The sequence below is a fragment of the Calonectris borealis genome, chromosome 15, assembly GCF_964195595.1.
Source record: "Calonectris borealis chromosome 15, bCalBor7.hap1.2, whole genome shotgun sequence".
NCBI lineage: Eukaryota > Metazoa > Chordata > Aves > Procellariiformes > Procellariidae > Calonectris > Calonectris borealis.
In genome coordinates this window covers 4,168,353-4,188,634 of record NC_134326.1, presented here as the reverse complement: position 1 = coordinate 4,188,634, position 20,282 = coordinate 4,168,353, and the positions used below count along the sequence as shown (strand labels likewise).

Sequence of the window (20,282 nt, the reverse complement as noted above, 5' to 3'; positions counted from 1 at the left end):
GGTGGTCATTGCTATTTTTTTTACAAATAAACTACAGGAAGAGCAGCAGATTCAGGAGCTGAGTCTATCCCAGATTACTACCTCACACAATGCTGCCAAGAGCAGAAAGAAAACTAGTGTTTAAGCTTGATAACTATTTTCATAGCATTACCAGTTCATCACATGACATCAGGCAGGTGTAATAGAAAACCCTGAAGATTGGCTCTGGAAAGTGTTAAGTGAAACGGATCACACCTCTACGAGGCTGCATCACCTCTCCGGTTGGCAAAGCTGGAAGAGTAATTTTCCTAGCATCCCAGCCAGGGAAGCAGAACTTGCTTAGTTCACTGATTGGGCTATCTGTCAGTCCAGTTTTATACTACAAAGCACTGATACGGACTTTCAACGTGCCAACTACCACAAATACTGGTTTGCTGCACCTGCTGACTTCAAAAAGTCCCAAAGGTAGAATGATGAAATCTACAGTGGCTATGACAAATTCAGCCCTACAAAGCAGAATTAAGTAACAGCAGCAGTAATTATCCTGTGCATAACTGGCTGGAGAAGACAGCCATAGTATTTGCTGGAAAATGAAGTTATCCTTCAATTTTCTTCCCTTTAAAGAAGGCAGCAAAATTCATCCTGGAAGGTCATTTAAGTCGGCTAACAACTAAAGCATTGCTTAGTATCAAGGCTTTTATGTTACTTTTGTCCAATTTCCTGCCCAGCCCTGGTGCTGGTGGTGTGGGACATCCACAACTACCAAACTCCACGCTCCTTTGAGAAAATCTGTCAACTTCTGTCCCTCAAGGGTAGCCTGAGCAGGCAGGCGCATTCAGCACACACACATACTTCTGTTCACTTATACATGCCCAATAAACGTAATAGCAAGAACCCTCTCTCTGGCTGGCAAAAACACATCAGCAGGATGGAGAACTTGTCAAATTCCAGATTGTTTTAAGTCACCAGTTTAATACTGAAAGAGCGATGGTGTTGGTTTACTGCACAGGACCTTTAACTGCCTGCATGCCTGCCAGCTTGATCCTTGGGCTGAATGGAAAGTATAAAAAACATCAGGCATCTTTATCCAAAATCCACACAACCAAGTCTACAGCTTTCAAGCTTAAAAGAAACAGACACTAAGGTTTAATGGAATCTACTGGCCAAAATAAATATTCTGTATTAATTCCTCAGCAGAGGGATGAATGAGAGGAGGAAGTGGCATATTACATTGCAATCTACTTAACTGGGACAGAGCCAAGCAAATCGTGTGACTGGAATGAATGCTCCAGCCAAGGTATCAAAATTAGTCATTGTAAATCCTACCCTTCAGACACACATCAGGGTTCACATCCCTCTTGGGAAGTTACTTCGGTTTCACACAGGCAATAAAATATCTAGAGGAAATCTTATCAGATACTCTTGCCAGGCAGCAGATGACTACAGCTCTGATGTTCTTGATTCCCTCTCATTTTAATAAAGTATCCAAGGATCAGTGATCCCCCAGTTTCCCCTTCATTAGTTCTATGTCAGCAATTCCACTGTTTGACCCATCAAGCACAAAAAAGGGACTATTGCTTTTATTCTGGGCTGAGTTTCCTCTTTGCAGCTTCAGCCTAAAAGTGAGATCACATACTTTTCTGCTCCTTGACATGCCCTCACTTTCACAGGAAATCTGTTGATGTACTGAGCCAGATGCCCTATCTGTTGAGCTCTAGTTGCACGTTGGGGGAACCACTGGGTTAAAAGCACGGCTCTACAACCAAATGAGATGGGTAGACAAATCAGATCTTCAGTGCTAACACCATCTCGTTGCTCAAGATAGCATACAGTGGGCTTTTCCAGCTAGATTTGATTCTGCAGTGCAGACAATACCAAGTGAAATAATGGCATACTCAGAAGACACAGGAGAGCAAACAGCCCATGGAGAAAGGTGCCGTTAGTAATCACATCGTCGGTAGTAGCAATTACCACAAATTCCGCTCAAGTTATTGCCGCTCTCTTGCGGAGCAATGCTACACACCCGCAAGGGTGTATTTACAGCTGCCTCCTGAGAACAGCCCACTGGGCAGCAGCTACTTTTTTTGTATTGAATCAGTGCCCGGAGGCAGTAGCTGCGGCCAAGACCAAATTAATCCCTTTCCTCATAGGGCAGAAGGCAACCCACCACTGCCCACCCACTGCCAACAACTGCAGGGACAAATATCTCCCTTGGCTTTGCACCTCTGGCTCTCTCCTGAATTCTCTTATTTGCCTCTTGCTTTCAGTTGCCTATGGACGTGTGGGGTCAGCAGAACTCAAGAGCTGTACCTGTGCACAGTTTTGTTATTCCTGGTAGGTCAAAGATGTGTTGGGATTTCGTCCTTGGTGGGGAGACAGAGTAACAGGGATGTACCTCACCTTTCCTTCCTGTACTCCTCCGACCCTTTGAAACCCAATCATGGATCAGATCTCCAAAAACCCAAGCAAACAAGCAGAACTACATCACTGAAGGGCCTGTCAAGCCCATGTCGTACGGGTTTGATGACAGGCAATTAAGTCTCAGTCCGCACATTTATCGTGGTGAACGCCACAGACGTGAAAGGCAGTCAGTCATCTACTACAAATATTGAGACCTCTGCAACTGCCAACAGAGCCAAAACAGACTTAGACACAACAAACTGACTTCATGCAGTCAAGACTAGTGTAATCCACATTACTTTAAATACGCCTCAAACCATTCACTTAACTAAGATAAGTAGATGGTGGATAAAAATAATCCCACTTTACCCCAGACAGATTAGGCACATGCCAGTTCTCCATCAAGGGTCTCAGTTAACACATCTGATATCAAGACTGGCAACACTAATATTATCTTGGCATTACTTTAAGGCCTGGCTTGGAATAACATCTATGGGCCTCTAAGGTTAAGAAAAAAAACCTGCCTCCCGTTACAGAGAAAAGCTTACGTCTGTGGGTTACACAAACTCAGCAGTTACTAGCTGGGCCATAAAGTCAGCTGTAGTAGGAGCTGGACAATATCTCAACTGCTTTCAGCAAATATCACACATTTCTGAATACCAGCCAGTCACAAGCCATCCAGTGGCTTCACCAGCAGGATGTCTTAATTAAAGCCTGCTGTTCTACAGACTGTGGACTCAAGCACGCTAAGGATTGTTCCAGTGAGTCTAGCAAAGCAGTCTGACTTTGACTACCGCAAGACCAGCAGGCAATAGGAGACTTCTTACCTCTGTGTGGAATTTGTTGTCACACAAATACAACGACGTATTGATTGGTTTGAAAGGTTCAAAGTCAATGTTGACTTTCTTCTCTTTTCCTTCTTCTGTCACAATTGTTCCACAGTAAACAACCAGACCATTTGGAGGTACTATAAAGGACACAATGCAATTTTAGATCACTAAGAAATACTGCAAGCTGTACCCATCAAAAACTAACTACTAGGCCTTGAGACTTGAGGCAGAGTTGAAATTGAATTTCCCAAGTTCTTTACTTTCCATTTCCCCCACCTCATTCCCTCCCAGATCTCTACAATGAAAACCAAACTAATTTAGTGCACCTACACTGAACAGCTTAGAGCAGGAAGCTAAAGGTAACACTGACGGAACGACTTGCAACAAAGCTGCAAGAACATGTACCTGTCTGTTAAACCCATGAGCTTGCAAGCTCATAGAATCCAGAAAAATGCTGGACATCCCCTTGAAGCTTTCCTAGGTCTTACACGGCAATTTATAGACGGATCACCTCAGTGAAGGCCGCTTGCCAGTGTAAAGACAGTAGCAACGAACTCTTCCAGTACTCATTTTAGCTGGCCTGGGTCTATTTCCTCCCAAAATGATGGTAGCTGCATAGTGGCATGCATAAGGCATACCTAAGTTTCTGCTTGATGGAAAACTACTAGTTTAATGCAAATGAATTACTGTGGAACAGCTCTTAAGGCTGGCCAAGTTTAGAAGAGTCAGCACTGCTAAGGACAGAATCATGAGCCTCCTTATCAAAGACAAGGGCCATCCTACTTATTCTAGTCCCAGTCTACCCCTGAAGCAGTCATCCATAGGCAACATACCTGGAATATCAGTGCAAAACAGCAGCACAGGCCAACAGATTTGATTAGCAGAAAACTGCATAATGCAGGAACTTAAGGCCGCTTCCAAGCAAGGGAAGTTTGCCAGCATCCATACAAGCTAGAAGTTACCTTTGTTATAGAGTTTCAGTCTTTGCTGTACAGATGTAATGGCTCCCAGTACTGAAAGGCGATTCACTCGAGACTTAATGTTGGAGGCGGTGCCAAACTCATCCGCTAACATTTTTGCCACTCGTGAAATCTGGTCTTTGGGGGGAATGATCAACGATATCATGCTGGTACCATTGCTGAGAAAGGAAAAAAGAGGGGTTGTGAGCAGCCACCAGCCAAAGCAACAAGTGTATTCATACCATATTCCATGCACGCAGCTGTCTCTCCTCCCTCCCCCTGCCAAGGATACTTCACTGTTATCGGTGTAATTCCCCTTCTGCTGGACAATAATGGGAGAGAAAAGAAAACAAAACGGGCTCTTCAGAGGATTTGACTCCATAACCAAGCGTTCAGGTTAGCCACTACCAAGCAAGTCCTCCAAAAGCTGCTTGTTTAACCTGGGATACTACTCTAGAAAAAAGAACATACGTACAGGCTAAGGGCTGCAAGCTGAAGGCATGTAAGCAGTCCCCAGCAGAGATTATTTAAAACAATGCAGCCACATACTTTAAGGACATTTTTAAGCCCATTCCATTTGTTCTCAGACAGCTGGAGCACTAGCCAGCCCAAGCGCGGTTTTAACACTTTGTTTTCCTCAGATTAAGACAGAAAACTGAACTGGAAGGATACTTTTGTAGCAGTTAGTCTTTTCTACTTTCCCACTAGCACATTGCTTTATAGAGAAGCTCACCAACTCTGGCAGCTGCTTTAAATAAAGCATGCTTAAGTACATGACTGCTAGCTCAGAAGCGCCAACCCCAGGCACAGAGTCAGGAGATAAGACCCCACAAATCACAGAACTGGCTTAAATTAAATGAAAAAAAGTAAGTTTGATACTCATTTTTCCTATGGCTTTGGGGTGGATCCTGCAGAGGTCCTAATCCCCGAAGCAGCCTCACGGTTCAAATCCACCCAAAGCCAAAATGAAAATCAGGGAAGTTCCTGTCCGCCTTCCAGCAGGTACCTCCCATCTGCCATTGAAGTATCCCAGATGCCTGAAGTGCTGCTTCTGCATTGTCTCAAATTTAACTCAGACCTCATACTTCACATTAGAGTAATGGCATAAAAATCAAATGCCTCATCATGTCCTCTAGCCCTCTCAAGGGCAAACCGACTAAGCTCTGTGAAAAAACCTCTACTCAGGATTCTGAGTCAGAGCACCGACAAAGTGCTTTTCAGCCATAAAAAAAAAAGGGTTTTGCTCTTTTACATTTCTTACAGTAGGACAAGACTAACACAGTACCTGCCTGCTGCTGTTTCAGATTGTCATGCACCAGTGTCCTGCCTGAAGTGTTTGGGCTACAGAGACAGCAGGGAAGTGCTTTAAAAAGCATCACTTCATTAGCCTCTTTACAAAAGTTGTACAGCCCTCTTCCAAAGATCTTCAATTCAGGCCAAGTTGAAACGGATGCTGGTAGGTCAAGTAAATCCCTGACCTTAAAGACAACTAATTGGTTTTAATATCCAAGATCCCCATACACACTAATCAAGAAAGTCTCAAAGAGACACTTGCACACATTATTCCCAGAAGGAGCTTTGAGCCGTGCTGACAGCTATCAGACTTCCAGGTCACACCAGCCAAGAATACTCCATGTACCACTCAATTAAAGCAGTTAGCTACCCCAGTGAATGGCACAAGCCCTAGGGGAGATATAATGGCCTATCATTCCCAGCAGGCTCCTTTGAGTAAGAGGCTGATCAGAATGAAAGCAACTCTTCCCAACTTTTCTGAAAGTAGCACTCTTGAGGCAAGCTCACGCAGTTCATTTCTTCCTCTGAAAGAAGAGATTCTCAGACTTCCCAGAGATTAGAAAGCTCTGCACATCGCGCCTAACTTGCTGCACGAACTAAAGGCATCCCGATGTGGCAGGTAGGAGATGGGACCATTATGCCCCTTGGGCACTCCACAGCTCTCCTGCTAGGAAGAGATTTCACACAATTTTTCCTGTATTGAGGACAGAGGAGAAAGAGCAGACAGCGAGCTAGGGGAGCAGGTGGGAACAGCGAGGAGGAAGACCGGGTGTGCCCTCCCAAGACCAGCAAAAAAGCACTTGTAAAGCTACCTTCAGTTTTCAAATGCAAGCCACCCCTCAAATCCCAGCCCCTGGTCTCGTGTTTTATTCCACTGTCCCAGAAACACTGGCATTAGCAGGGCCGCTGGCCAGAGCGCAGCTCTGCGCTCTGCGAGCCGGCTGGATTGCACCAAACCCACGCCTTGAAGGGGCCACCGTAACTGGTCATTATTTATGTTTCACACGGCGTCTTATCTATAAGGCAGAGTCACATGTGTCAGTCAAACCACTGTTCCTCAGGAACACCCTGCCCAAAGCACACTACCTGAGGTAACGCAGTGGACTTCACAAGCCCTCGTGATTTATTACTGCAAACAAATAAATGAAAAGGGTCTCTTAGATGATGTAGTCTCCCTCATTTAAGTCTCAAACTAGTTTAACACAGCACAGTACTGTGCTTGGTCCAACCCTTCAGCAAATTCCAGCCTGGATTTATATCCAAAAGCACCTTCCATTACCAACATCAAGTGCATTTCTTGGGTTTGACGTGCTTTCGCCACTATTTACTCAGCCAAAGCTATTTCAGGCACTAACGGATTCCTGCAGAATCCAGCAAAATAGCAAGCGTGCAGCTTGTCACAGGAGCAGCGGCAGCTGGAGCACCTCACGGCATCCCAGGCTGCTGGAGCCTGGAGCACAAGGAGTCAGCCGGCTTGTCCCCCCGTGTCCCCGGGCACCCCACGGGGGGCAGCCCCCGCCGGCATGCTGCTGCTGCCGCCTGCTGGGTACAGCTAATCCACCCAACCAAGTAGTTCATTAGGCAGCCAGCTAATTGAAAGTAACAGTCAGCACCCCCTGCTCATCCCCCTCTTTCTTAAACAAGCACACGGTCAGGATCTGATCACTGAATTAGATCATGTCCCAGAGAGGCTGAGACCAGCAAGACACCAGCTGAAGCTGATCTGCACACGAGTGACCAGGATGGCTGCAGAACTCCTTCACGCACCACTAAGACCTTGATATCCTACCACACGAGAGCGGTTTTCCCCCTCTCAAAGCAAGCTTGTACCTGTATGTGACCTTACTGCAGGATGTCAAGGTCTTAAAAAAAACACTGTGGTTGCATCAGCTAATGAGACAAATGTAGCAAAGAGTTTCTAAGAAAGCTGCTGTTCAAAACCACAAAAAAAATAGGTTATTTTGCATAGTAATACAATTTCCAGGTTTCCTATCGGTCTTTGCAGCCACTGCACCTGAACAAGACAACAGGTATTTCTGCAAAACCCCGTGCCTCTTCGTCCTCCGCAGCTGCTAGATGAGCTGCACACCAGGTTCTCCAGCACATTTACTCTGGGAACGAGGTAGGGGAAATCATGCTGACTACGACCTCCTGAAAGGGGCCTTTCCAAACAGCAGACCTCTAAAACCAACAGGCTCTGCTGTGCATGAAGCACACGGGACATCGCTGCCTGGCAGGCCAGTGCCAACCACCAATCCCCTAGAGAGCACACTGCCAGACAGAACTTCATTACAGAATTGTTACAGTGAACAATTAAGTAATCAATCTAGATTAAGGGCAGCGCTCACACTGGCAGCTCGGGATCGAACGTGCCATGAGCTGGTTCTTCCCTGTATCATCCCCAGCGCTCCTGCAGGAAGGATGGACCCGAAGCACTCCAGATTATATTCTGCTCAGCAGGATCCCGATTTCAAAATGCAGCATTGCTAAGAGGTTCTCCCCCCCCCGGGTTTTAGTGCACCCAAGATAAATTATACTAGATCAGCTGGAAGCCCATGCTTTCAGACTGAACTGAGCCAGGAAGTTTTAAGCAGCTAGAGACAGTTGCTGTCCCTATTCTGGGCTAAGGAGTGCCTGCACAGCAGCCAAAGAGCTGCCATTGTAATGCAAGTACGTGCATCCAGACCCGAAATGCTCAGATGTTTGCTTTGTAGGACAACGGCACCCCGGACCCCAGGACAGCACAACACATGCCACTGCACAAGGGACTGGAGAGGAGAAAACAATTAAAAGCATTAAGGGCACCTGTCCACACACTACAAAGAAACAAGGGGGCAATTAAGTGCCAACCTCTGGAACAGTAGAAACACTTGACTGTCTGGGTACTATGGTTACTACTCACACTGTGCCAGCCCTGCCAGTAATTGGCAATTAGCTCAGATTTAGCGTGGGCTCAGGTATCCTAGGTACCTCTAGGATAGAAGATGATGATCAGGGCTCCTAAACCACTGCAGGGGGGCTCCAACCTTGCTCCTACAACCTGCCAGAGAACTGTTTGGGGGAAAGGGGAAAGCAAAAACACGCACGTTTTGCTCTTTCGAGACAGCAAGTTCTTTAGAAAATTGAGGTTTGTGGGTAGGACAGCCTGTTCCATTATTAAAACTTCAGTGTTACTACAGCTTGGTTTTCAGACAAGTGTACCACAAAACAAACAGCTTTCCCAGTCACAGAGAGGCCTAAGAGCAAATGTTAACAAGTTATCACAGCCAGTGGCAGTGTGTGCGGTGCTGAGTCATCGCTAACCTAGCCCCGAAAAGCTGAAGGGAAAAGTTTTGCCAATATCCCTGCAAGCAGGTACTACGGCATCCAAGCTCGTTTTCCCTGCAAGATCCTCCTGTACTGCCTAAGAGGTATCGTCCGACAGCATCTCACCGTGCCTTACGACGGCTGTGGTATTGCAGACCAAGAAGAGAACCGTTGGGTTCTTTCCAGAAGCAAGAGCAGGGATTTCACAGAAGACACTTCGACCAGCCGGATTGCTGTGCCGAGTCCCAAGCCACGTCTGGCACCGGGAGCGGTGCGCGCTGTGTATGCGTTTTATGGTTCAGCATGAGGAAGCCACCACAACAGAAGGCAAGTGCACAAAGCGAGCAGTGTATCACATTTGAAATAAGCTGCCAAATATACCCATGGATGGTTTTCATTACAGCTGGCAGTTGAGCCTCCTGTTCTGGGTGGCCATCTTCATCTACAGGGATTCGGTTTCTACTCTTTTGCCCGTCAGAAGGAACAGCTGAGCAGATCCTTAGACCTTTAGCTTTCCGCTGAATCTAGAAACTGGTCTAGTGGTTTTCTAAAAGACTCCTACCACCTTACACAGCATCGTGTCAGTAAAATGGCTACCTGCATGGCCGCATACCACACAAAAACCAAACCAGCAAGCAGCAACTGTAGCTACCCTCGACTTGGCAGACAAGAGCAATCCCAACCAGAGGTCTGAGGGGCAACAGTCACTCAACCTGTCTCCTGGAATTTGGGATATGCACTGGCAAGGGGGAGCATTAACGTAACAGACGTGCTATATAAATAGCAGTTACTGGCCTATCCGGTGGTATCAGAGGAGACCTGACAAGCAGCAGCTGAGCTATAGTCGTTCCACAATGAAACATTTTACACTAATAGCGCACTGTGTAATTGTAGATACAGAGGCAAGGAAGGTCAGTCATTCTCTATGACTTAAAATGAGCTTATTTTCACAGGGCACTAGCTTCATGAGTGTCTTGCTTTCCCCAGGAACCAAGGGCAGCACGAGGCCTATTTGTGACTGCCAGGGACTGGCAGGAGCGTGGAGCAAACAGCTTTCAGATAATCTGATCTTAACCACATACCACAGCTAGGAAGCTTTCTATGAAATAACTGTTGCCACATACTGCTTCAAGCGATGTTACCTTCCCAAGGTAACATCTGTTGGACTCCATCCAAGAGGACTGCGGATTACTGGGCGGGCGTCACATGTACCGAGGAGCCCGAGCTGCCTGGACAGCCGAGACTACTAAAGTTATACGATAGCTAGACCAGTTCCATCACTGACACATCCACAGCCAGCTGCAAGACCGCATCAGCCTGTGTAATCCAAGGCAGAACTTCACCAGGCCACAGGTCCAAGAGAAGAGCACTACTTCTGAAAAAATACCCACGTAGCGCTGCAGGCACATGATACTTCAGTGAAGGACCAAGTTGAGAGCACAGTCCACTCCAGCAGCGATGTAAGTAAAGAATATTTGAGGGTTTTTTTGATCCTGTATCTGAGCAGAGATGTTGAATGAAGAGCTATGAAAAGTAAGTGTCCTTTGGTATAGGCAAGTACAAAATTGTTGGTTTGGGTTCTCTCAGAAAACACAGGCCATTAGACACTCCCTATTCATATAAGCCCTGTATGCAACAGCACTGACCTTGCCATAGGGAAGTTCTATGTATATGCTCTTAAAGTCTATGAATTATGGCTGTGAAGTACATAAACAGGTCATAGCTGTGCCCTTTAAAGACTTACTGTCTTTTAATAAGACAAAGCCTTCATCAAATAGGAAGTGGCTCAAGTCCACTTCAGATGCCAAATCCAGAGAGATGACAGCAGATGCAAAAGCTACATAACTTTTCCTGGAAATACTGGCAGCCTGCTGGGAAAGAGCAGAGACAATCTTAAGAGTCTAGGATCCCTTCAGTGCTTCAGAGGCAACGTCATCTGGAAGCTTACCCAAAGACTGCATTGCCTGTGAGAACATCAGTTGAATGCTTTGCAACAAACACAGCCAACGCGCCTCAACCTAATTGCTGCTTAGAAGCAACAGCTTTTTGCGATGTCTCCATCAGAAATAGATGAAATTTCACTCCCTGTTCAGATGATGGGCTCAAAGCACAGCTTGAGCGGGAGACAAGTGCTGCCCGGATACCTAGACAGAGCACACAACACCGGTTAGCTGACAGCGGGACCTACCATTAGCTCCTTTGAAGTTTAACGTGAAGTTGAGCTGAAAGCCATGCTGGTGGCAGTACTTTTTACAGCATCATTTCAGCAACAACCTCACAACCCCCACCTCAGAGGCATTCTGCATTTCACCACAGCATACACCAGAACTCTGGACCATCTACTAAAAGGCGGTATCAATACAAGTTGTTCCTCACAGGTTTCCAGGTCATCCAAAGGCGGGTATGAAGATATGAAAGAGACCAGTTCCCAAGCAAAAGTAAGGCAGAGATGACCTCTCTGGATCCAGTGCCACCTCTAAGCACAGAAAAAGCACAAGATGAGGGCAAGGTGGTTATGAGGGGAGGATCGCAGAGCCAGAAGACCAAGCTATTCCTTCCTCAAGAGTACTTTTCAGCATAAGCATTAATTGGAGAAAGTGAGCCCTCCTCCCCTAAGTCGAAGTAACACTCCAGATAGCTAATTCCCCCGTCAGTCTTTGAACACCTCTACCCTGGACAAATGAAAATCACTTAGCTGCACAGCATGAGGCCATACAGCTATTGCCACCACGGCTCACACAATGCCAAGCTCTCAAGCTATAGTTCTGTCCCAGAGCCCTAGACAGGAATCTTCTATCGCATCTGCCAGCATTACAGGAAGATGATATACAAAAAGCACTCTGTGTAACCAGAAACAGCTTGAACACAGACATTAAGACTATCCTGAAAAAGTATTCTGCCCTCTTACCCTAACCCACTGACCTTCTCAAAGAGGAAAAGCCCCCAGCTGCCAAGCAAGCTTACCGAGTGCAAGCTAGGGAGCGAAGCACCAAGCCAGAACCTGCTGGTTCTCCTCAGTGCACCCCCGGCTTCGGCAGCAAGGGAAAGCTTCCCACAGGGAGGCAGCAGATGGCTGCTTCAGCAAAGGAGCAGAGCAAGACCGGCTAATGTCTCACCAAGGGTCAGGCAAGGTAGTGCTTTCCCCCCCTCGGCAGTCGCTGGCCTGCTGCCAGGATCTGCCTCCTGAGCTCAGCGTGCATCACTCCCCAGGGACAGAAAGGAGGTGAAAGAAGAATCAGGTCACAGACCTCTATTCCTCCACGTAGCAGAGAATTTGGCCAGGTATCACCTGTCCGAAGGCTGCACAGGTAGCAGGTAACAGTCAGCCCTTGCCCATTGGTCCACCATGCACTGCCTGCACAGAGGTCAATGTAAGCAGCTCCGTGCTCCGAGCTTCCTCCCGTCCCCAGCCGGAGCCAGCTCCGACACTGCGGCTGCTGCTCCGGCAACCGCCAGCGCCCAGATCCCGACTCAGTTCTGCAGCTCCAGGAGCAGATCCTGACTTCATCCCGTATTGCCAAAGAGCGTTGAATCAGCACGAGCGGACACTGCACACCCCACAGGGAAGGTGAATCAATGCCGTTCTGAAATCCTTGGATCAAAGGCAACACATCACAAAACATAATTGCGTAGGCATGTTTTGAATAGGCCTTATTGGCTGCATCTGACCTCATGCAGAAAGCCCGGATGCCCAATTACTGGTAAGTGGAACAGACATTTCTGCACTTCAGACATTTGTGACTCACTGGGAGGCTTGGTTTTGCCACTGCTCCCCTGCTCTCCCTCCTCCCTCTCCAATTATTAATGCTCCAAGTTTAAAAGACTTGTTGCATTATGCTAATGGGCCAGTTGGGTACAAGATGTACACAGAGGGACTGAAGCAACAAATCCAGATTTGCTTGTTAAGATGTTAATGCCTCAGAGCTACATGAGAATAGGGAGCTAACGGGGGGGAGAAAAAAGTCCAGTTGCCACAAAGCCAAAAAAGTCTGTCTTCTTTTGAGGTGCTCATTCCCATCTTCTACCACATCATTTGTCTTCAGCAGTCAGGGTCTCATTCATTAGCTCTACATGAATGATGATCTGTGGATGAATCACACTGTTCACTAATGATTCACGCAGTTGTAAAAGAGGGTATCAGGCTGCCGAACTACCAAAGGCTACAAAGCACTTACTAGAGTTCTTGTCTGACACGTAACCATTCTTCCAGATCGGGTCATTTTCTGCCACTTGCTAGCATGTACTCTCAAAACAGCACTTCCTAATTGTTGCTATAATTCAAAAGGAACAGGTAGAGCAGGCAGATGAGAAAGCCCAGGAAGTGTTTTACAACAATTAGACACAGGCAACCAGCAGGATGTCAACAACCCTTTGGACATTCTCCCCAGCTCCAGCTGCCTTCTCACCTGGCACAGGGAGAGGGCAGCTTTTGCAAGCCACCCACCCTCAACACCACCAAAACACAAGCTCTTAAAAGACACTGCCGTAGTCCTGAGAGGTCTGATCAGCCCTGCTCACATGAAATCCGTATTCAGCTTCTAACCCCAGCACTATGGAGACTGGCAGCCTGAAGAGACTCGAACAGTCAAAGCAGGGAAACAGCGTGTAAGCAGCTGCAGTACATCCTATACGATTACCTGCCACAGAGCCCTCGGGTGTCACTTCTGCCCTGGACTATTTCTATTCCAGCCTCTCTGCAAACATCTCCTCCTTCTCCTCACACTACCAGAAGCAAAATACAGTATTAATATTATAGTCTTTACTTCTGTAACAGAAACGTGACCTCCTTTAGAAACTACCTGTAAGACAAGCGGGCTGAGAAAGCACTACTTCGAGGAAGCAATTCGGCTCAGGTAAGAACTTAAATCATAACCTCTTTGCTAAACACTCCACACTTAATGACGGATCATAAAGCCAAAGCAGAAGACTCACTGTCAGTAAAGATAAATTCCACGTGCCACCCCGCAGACGCTACTCTTCCAGTCCTTGCCCCACTCATCTGTTTCACATTCCCCAGAGAGGGAAAGACAGCCGTTTACCCCAAGGCTGGCCCAGCCCAGATTCCAGCAGAAGCAAAAGACTTTTAGCAAAGGTAGGTCCACTGGAGTCATCAGCTTGCTGTGGAGAGATCCTCAAGGCTATCCCGTGACTGGCACTAGCATGACATATCAGCACTGCAACCTAATTAACACACCACAAGTTGGAAAGCCAAGTAGTACCTTGCCACAGCACTGCCCTTCACAGATCGACCAGCTCACCCAGGCCCGCTTCAAGGTCTCCATCATACTCCACGTCCTAAGGTGAAAGCTTCAGCTCTGCAGAAACAGATCCTGTATCAACGGTTAAACTGTCTCCCAGAGCCCAGGCCCGAGGCACAGCCACAACGACAAACAGATCCCGATAAAGAAGGCAGGGAAAGAGATCTGCTGCCGGCCTGGGAGCAGGGGAGGGAGCCTCTGAACCGACACATCTCTGGCAGCCTGGCCAGAAACCAGTCACAGCGATGAAAGACCACACCAAATCCTCCTCCTGATGTATGACATTACTTAAAGACAGGATAGTTATACTGGTACTTGCCTAGACATGGTGGTATTGTTACACTCACATAAGATACAGTACACCACTGTATATGGTGTACTGTATCTCATATGCATCTATGGTGCAGTAGAGGAATTCACACCGGAGTTAAGAATCAACTATTTTAGCACATTCACCTATTCAACAGCTATTCCAGCACAGTTGCAACTTCAGTGCATCGAAGCTGTACAGCACCTGCTATCAGCAGAACAAGCCATCTACAGTCAAGTGCTGCAGATGCTCCCAGGAGTGACCGAGTATTTGCACTGCCGAATTCAGGAGAGAAACACAGTCACCGCTGCAGCACAGTATCACCCCGGCACCACCAGTTTCCCAGCACTTTGTTCAAAAGAAATCAGGAACAAGGCAAACCCGTACAGGACACCTACTTGCAACTGACCCCAGTTATTCCCTAAATGCATCCCAGCAGCTACCGCTGCTGCAGCATTCACAGCTGCAGTGCTAACTCACAAGAAGGTGGGCTTTCAGGTGGCTTTTGGAAAGGCCCACCATGCTAACAGCAGAACAGGCCCAGACTATCTTGTTCTCCAGAACCACCAGGCTGTCCAAACAGGTCTCAGCCTTGCCAACTTGCCTGGTCACAAGAGTGGCATCATCCCAGGACACCCCAGAATAAGGTGTGGAGATGCGCAGCCTACCACCCACCTTCTCCCAAGCAGCCTCCCGTCCCTGTTGCAGAAGGCTGGGAAACAGCAGCAGCTTGAGGCTAATTCCAAAGTTGGGCCCTTCCATCAGGACCAGCCAGGCTCCAGATGGCCAGCAGGAGAACCCAGCTGTAAATGATGCTTTCTGCAACACAAGCTGGGCAAATCATTTATGTTTAAGCGACAGGTCAGCTTTTCCACCCTCAAGCAGAACTAGTGTATGTTTCACTTTGCAGGAATTCCCACACATTTTCAGGCTGCTGGTCATCTCCTTCCTGGTGACTTTTTATTCCTCTCACGTTTGGTTTCTCCCATAGATCAGATGGAAGTCTCAACTTGGCAGAATCCAAACCCTAGCAGGAAACTGCACTGCTTTGCTTTCCCATGGCTCTGGAGACACCAAGACTTCCCCTTCTCTTGCCATTTCTCCATTCTCCTGCCTCAATACATTTCTTCCAGTTACAACCAGAATAAGTTACTTGTTCAGACTTAGTTTCTGCATTTGCTCAGAAGTCTGCATATGCCCTGTTCCCACCTTCCAAAACACTTAATTTGGAAAAATATTCTTCGACACACTCTATTTGTCAACCTCAGTTGTGCCTGCAGACAGAGCCTTCAAAGACACCATTCTCTTTGCCTCCTCCTTCCCTGTTTCAGTAAAATAACTCATAAGGGCTACTGCTCTGAACAGAAGCCTAGCCCTGCCTTTAAGTTCAAGGCAGGAGAGATGTCTCAAGGGAGCAGGTTCCTGAAGGTTTTACCATTATAACACACACCCTGCATCAGCACCTGCCGTGCTCTTACTCAGGGTCAGAAAGTCCGTCTGCCCAGCGGAGGTGTTAGTAAACTGTTTCTGAGCAGAGCCGCTTGCAGGAAGAAAGCCCTCATTTCTAAGACTTTGAGAAGTTATCCAAATGTGATTCAGATGTGACACCTCAGGCCTAAGCCTGCAAGGAGACTGCTAGTCCTTGCTGATACTTGATTTTGCCAAGCAATTACAGCTTAGATTAGCAGAAAAAACTGACCATAGCTCTGCTAACTATTCAGAACTGCAAAGACCAAAGGAACAAAGAGTGATTGTCAGTTTAACACTGACACTGGAAAACTGCATGAAACAACAGCAGAAAAGCCCTGAGAGAGAGGACAAGGGAAAAATGTAGTGGCTAATACCGCTTCGACTTCAGCTGCTGCAACATCCACATGCAAAGACACGGCTGCAACTTCTGGGGGACACAGTCTTTCACCAAGACTCTGTTTTACGAAAACTACCCATGGACTGAAAGCAGAATCCCTTTGTAGGGGAGAAGCAGAGATGCTTGATGAAAGCCTGAGCACTCCAAGCTCCCAGAGATGAATGACAAGACTAGACTTCTCACAAGGGCATAACTTGCTCACCACCAGCCTTTTACCCTCGCCTGCTTCTGGCTAGAAAGGTTAATTGCCTGTAGCACAGAACTGGGGCCTCATTTGCCCTCACTCACACGTACTCTGCAGATACCAGCTACTCCCCCTTCCCTTCTCACCAAATCAGAAAGATCAACTCATTAACTTTGTAGAGTATTGACAGTTTGCAACTCAACTTTGGAAGAGCAAGGAGGAGATAACAGACACTTCTGTTTTAGGAAGCAAGATACAGACAAAAGCTCCTTCTACTCCCTGCGAGCAGAGATAGGGTTTTGGGGTGGGTTTGGGGGTTTTAAAAATTATTTTTCATGGTTTTGATTTGCCAGATTCTTGCTATCCAGAGATCGGTGAGAAAGCCAGCTTTCCTAAGCAGGGCTGGAAAAATAACACAGGACATTCTTGCTAGGATGTTACCTTAAAGTTTGAGAAGCAGCCTTACCCTCGCTGGCCTCTAGCTGATCAGCTTCTGGTAAAGCTGAAGCTCTAATCTTCTCCCTTGGTTTTCTGACCAAATACTGCCACTTACCTCATCTATCCCAGACACGATAAAAGCATTTCCTGGCTCTTATGCTCACTTCACATTTTGATAACATTCTGCAGATTTCATTGAGATTTTACCAAAATAGCTGGGTAACAGCAGAGGTGCCCCAACCGCCAGATGTGAATTGAACGTCTAGCTCCAGCTTCCTCCATTTCCCGTCCCTTTGATCCACTGCAGGAACAACCAGCACATGAAACTGGGACACTGCTACTGGGTCACTATTAGGAGCACATGAGTAAGGGAAGGTGGAGACGCCAAGGAGTCCCTGGCCCTCCACATCACCCTATTTAAAAGCTTTGCCCCCTAACCCACCCCAGAACAGGTCTTCCTACTTCACAGGAAGAGGAAGCGACTCTCCCAAAGGCCGGAAAAGCCTGTTTCACTGCCTCGCACCTCTTGTGCCGGGGAGCCCAACGCTTCTGATGCCAAAAGCTGCAGCATCTCTTCCCCTTACTGGACCCAAACAGACTAGGAGAATTTTAGCTAGGACTCCCTGGAAGCACGACGCACATTTACACATAACCAGCATAACCTTGCTTATAGAAGGATTGCTAGCATCAGCAGCCTTCGTCAGGTGGCGGTTTAGCAGCTAGCACACATATTAAATTGAGGAACAGCAGTATCACGACATCTAGGAGATATGCTGGATCCAGAGGGCTCAGCCAAACCTCCTACACGCGTTTTATAGTGCTTGCAGCATCTTTACCATGAAGTAGAGATGTGCCAGGGATCACTGATGGGGAAGAGGGAAGACACCTAGGCTGTGGCCCCAAGAAGCTGTTACCCCTAACAGCCACCCGCTCCACGCTAGCCCTTCAGCCTCACCTCTCCCAGCAGCTCTCCGATACCAGTTTTAATCTTGTTCTCTGCAATGTTCATCTATTCCAAACAACATGAGAGCTGCCGCTAAAGGTAGACATGCTTATGCTACCACATTTTGAATCAGGGAGAGCCAAAATGCTAACTGTACATTTCCGAAACACACCCCAGCCTCCCTCAGCGCTGTAACGGGGACCGACAGCTGTTTCCACAAGCTGCAACGGATGCCCGTAGCTCCAAGCCCTTTCAACTTTGTGGCAGAAGTCATTTACACGCTCTCGTGCGTGCTGGGACCTCCCTACAAGTACAACGCATGCTGTCAACACCGTGCGAAGGCACAGCTGAACGATCAGCTTCAGCAGTCAAAGTCCACTCTGCTGCAGGGAGCAGCACCTGCTGTCCACCCTGGCTCCACACTCCCTTTTCCCACATCCCCATCCCTTGCACAGCTACATCATAGATCGGATAAAAATAATTTAGGGAGACCTGTGGCTTGGGTTCTCTTCCCCTTTCCTCTCCTGCCTGGGTTAGTTGTCAGCTGCAGGATTCCCCTGGCCTACTCTACACACAAGAACAAACGCCAGCACTAAGGAAAGAAGACGACAGCATCTTGGCTTACGCGAGTCGTCCAAAGGCAACCTGCCTTTTGGGTGGTCGCAGTACGATGCCAGCGGTGCCCCAGCTAGCTTAATGCTGGTTCAGATGAGCCTGTGGAAACTGAAACCACGAGGGTGGCTAACGAGTCACCCTTTCTTTTTATTTTATTGCATTGTATACCGAGACACACACTTTCTTTGCTATTTTACACCTCCAGGACCTACTCAAGCCCAAGTGGTGTCCCGACCCATGCAACAAGGCACTGCTGAGTTACCCACAGAAACAGGCACCATGTCACCTCTGGCATGGGACAAGCTGTAAGAACATCCAGCAATTTTACTTCTGGTGGGGAAAAAGAAATCAAAGTGCAAGGCCGATATGAGTGGGATTAGAGACTTTAAACTTAACGCTATCCAAACTCTGCAAGAACTTGCTTTTAGGGAGATGGAGCTAAGCACTTTCACTGGAAGGTGAAGGGGTGAGAAAGATGAAATAAGCGTCAGTAAGAGAAGGAATAAAGTAACCGCTGCCTCGACCCTGCCTCCTGCCTTCCCCGAGCCCCCTGCTCCCCTGGGAGGAGCCCAAGCCAGGACGGGGGCCAGAGCGGCCGTCTATGCCAGCTGGAATCCGCCGTTCCCGGTGCCAGCTGGCACGGGGCGGCCATGGGGCACGGCGAGGCCGGACGCGACGTGGAGCTCGGCAGCCAGCACGGGCCCCGCGTGTCCCCTCTCCTCCCCCGGCGCAGCGGGGCCGGGGCCGGGACAGACACCTGTGACAGCCCCGCAGAGGCGACCGGAGGGAACTCATCCGCTGAGGGGGGTGGGGGGGGAAACAGCTGACGAGCCGCGAGCAGGCCGAGGCCGGCGGGGAGCTCAGCGGCGGGCGCTGCCCTGCTCCCGTGCGGGAAATACGGTTGCGCTTCCTCTCGGCGGCTAAGCCCCCCCCGGTGTCCCCGGGGGGCAGGCGGCCCTCCCGGCCCTACTCGCCAGGCCCCGGGCTCGCTCTTCTCTCCAAACCCAAGCCCCTGAGAGGCCGCAGGGACCCGGCCGCTTCACCACGCGGCGAGACAAAAGGGCACCGGGGCCCGGGAAAGGGCCGCCGGGCCGGGGCTGCGCCTCGCCCTCCCCTCGCCCCCGCGGCGGCAGGCCCGGGGCTGGGCGGGCCGGTCAGCAGCCCCCTCGCCCCGGTTCCCGCTCCGGCCAGGACCCCCCTCCCCGCTCCCGGGGCGGGCGACCCCACTGCCCGCCGGCCCGCCCCGCGGCCGCCCTCCCGCCGCGGCCGCCCCCGAGGCGGCGCAGGCCCCGCCGCTCACCCGCGGGCCGCCTCCAGGCTCTTGATGAGCTTCTTGATCTTCCAGATCTCCACGTTGCGGTCGGCAGCGCTGGGATCGTCCGCCATCTTCTCCCTCCTCCTCCTCCTCCTCCTCCTCCTGCTGCGGCGGCGGCGGCTGCGGCGGCCTGCGGCGGGCCGGCGGCACAGACACAGCGGTTAGACCCCGGCCCCGACCCGGCCCCGCCGCCGCCCGCCCGCCGCGCCCTCACCTCAGGCCCGGTCCCCCCCGGCGGCGCGCGGCTGGCGGCGGCGCTGACGTCGGACACCGGCTGCTCGCGCTCCCCCTCTCCGCGCTGCATGTGTTGCAATCGGCTCACATGGGGCCTGTGACATCACTTCCGGGGGACCGGGGCGGGGGGCGGGCGCCCGCCCCGCCCGCGCGGGAGCGGGGCGCCACGCCATAGGCCGCCCGCCCGCCGGCCCCCGCCCCTAGCCCGCGCCGCTATTGGCCGTTGCTCCGCGCGGGGCTCTATGGGGCGCGTAGTCCGCGGCCCGCCCCGGCCCGGCCGCGGCGCTGGGCGGGCCGGGGCGGGGCGCAACGGCGGGTCTCGCGAGAGCTGGGCGGCCGACCCCGGGCGCG

At 49.6% G+C, this 20,282-nt stretch overlaps 1 protein-coding gene across 3 annotated transcripts in view; it reads right to left on the bottom strand.

Moving 5' to 3' along the window:
• The window catches only part of ETF1 (eukaryotic translation termination factor 1), a 28,574-nt gene extending 8,552 nt beyond the window's left edge, over nucleotides 1–20,022 (bottom strand). For 2 of the 3 annotated variants that reach the window (XM_075164073.1, XM_075164075.1), the window contains exons 1-4: nucleotides 19,912–20,022; nucleotides 19,683–19,827; nucleotides 4,172–4,347; nucleotides 3,207–3,346 (exon numbers count right to left, since the gene is read on the bottom strand). In XM_075164073.1, coding sequence (XP_075020174.1) covers nucleotides 3,207–3,346; nucleotides 4,172–4,347; nucleotides 19,683–19,768 — 402 coding nt within the window. In that variant the 5' untranslated portion in view covers nucleotides 19,769–19,827; nucleotides 19,912–20,022. Of the gene's footprint in view, nucleotides 1–3,206; nucleotides 3,347–4,171; nucleotides 4,348–13,986; nucleotides 14,006–19,682; nucleotides 19,828–19,911 lie in introns of those variants that run through there. The other variant, XM_075164074.1, reaches the window with a different exon arrangement.
• Between the last annotated feature and the right edge of the window lie 260 nt (nucleotides 20,023–20,282).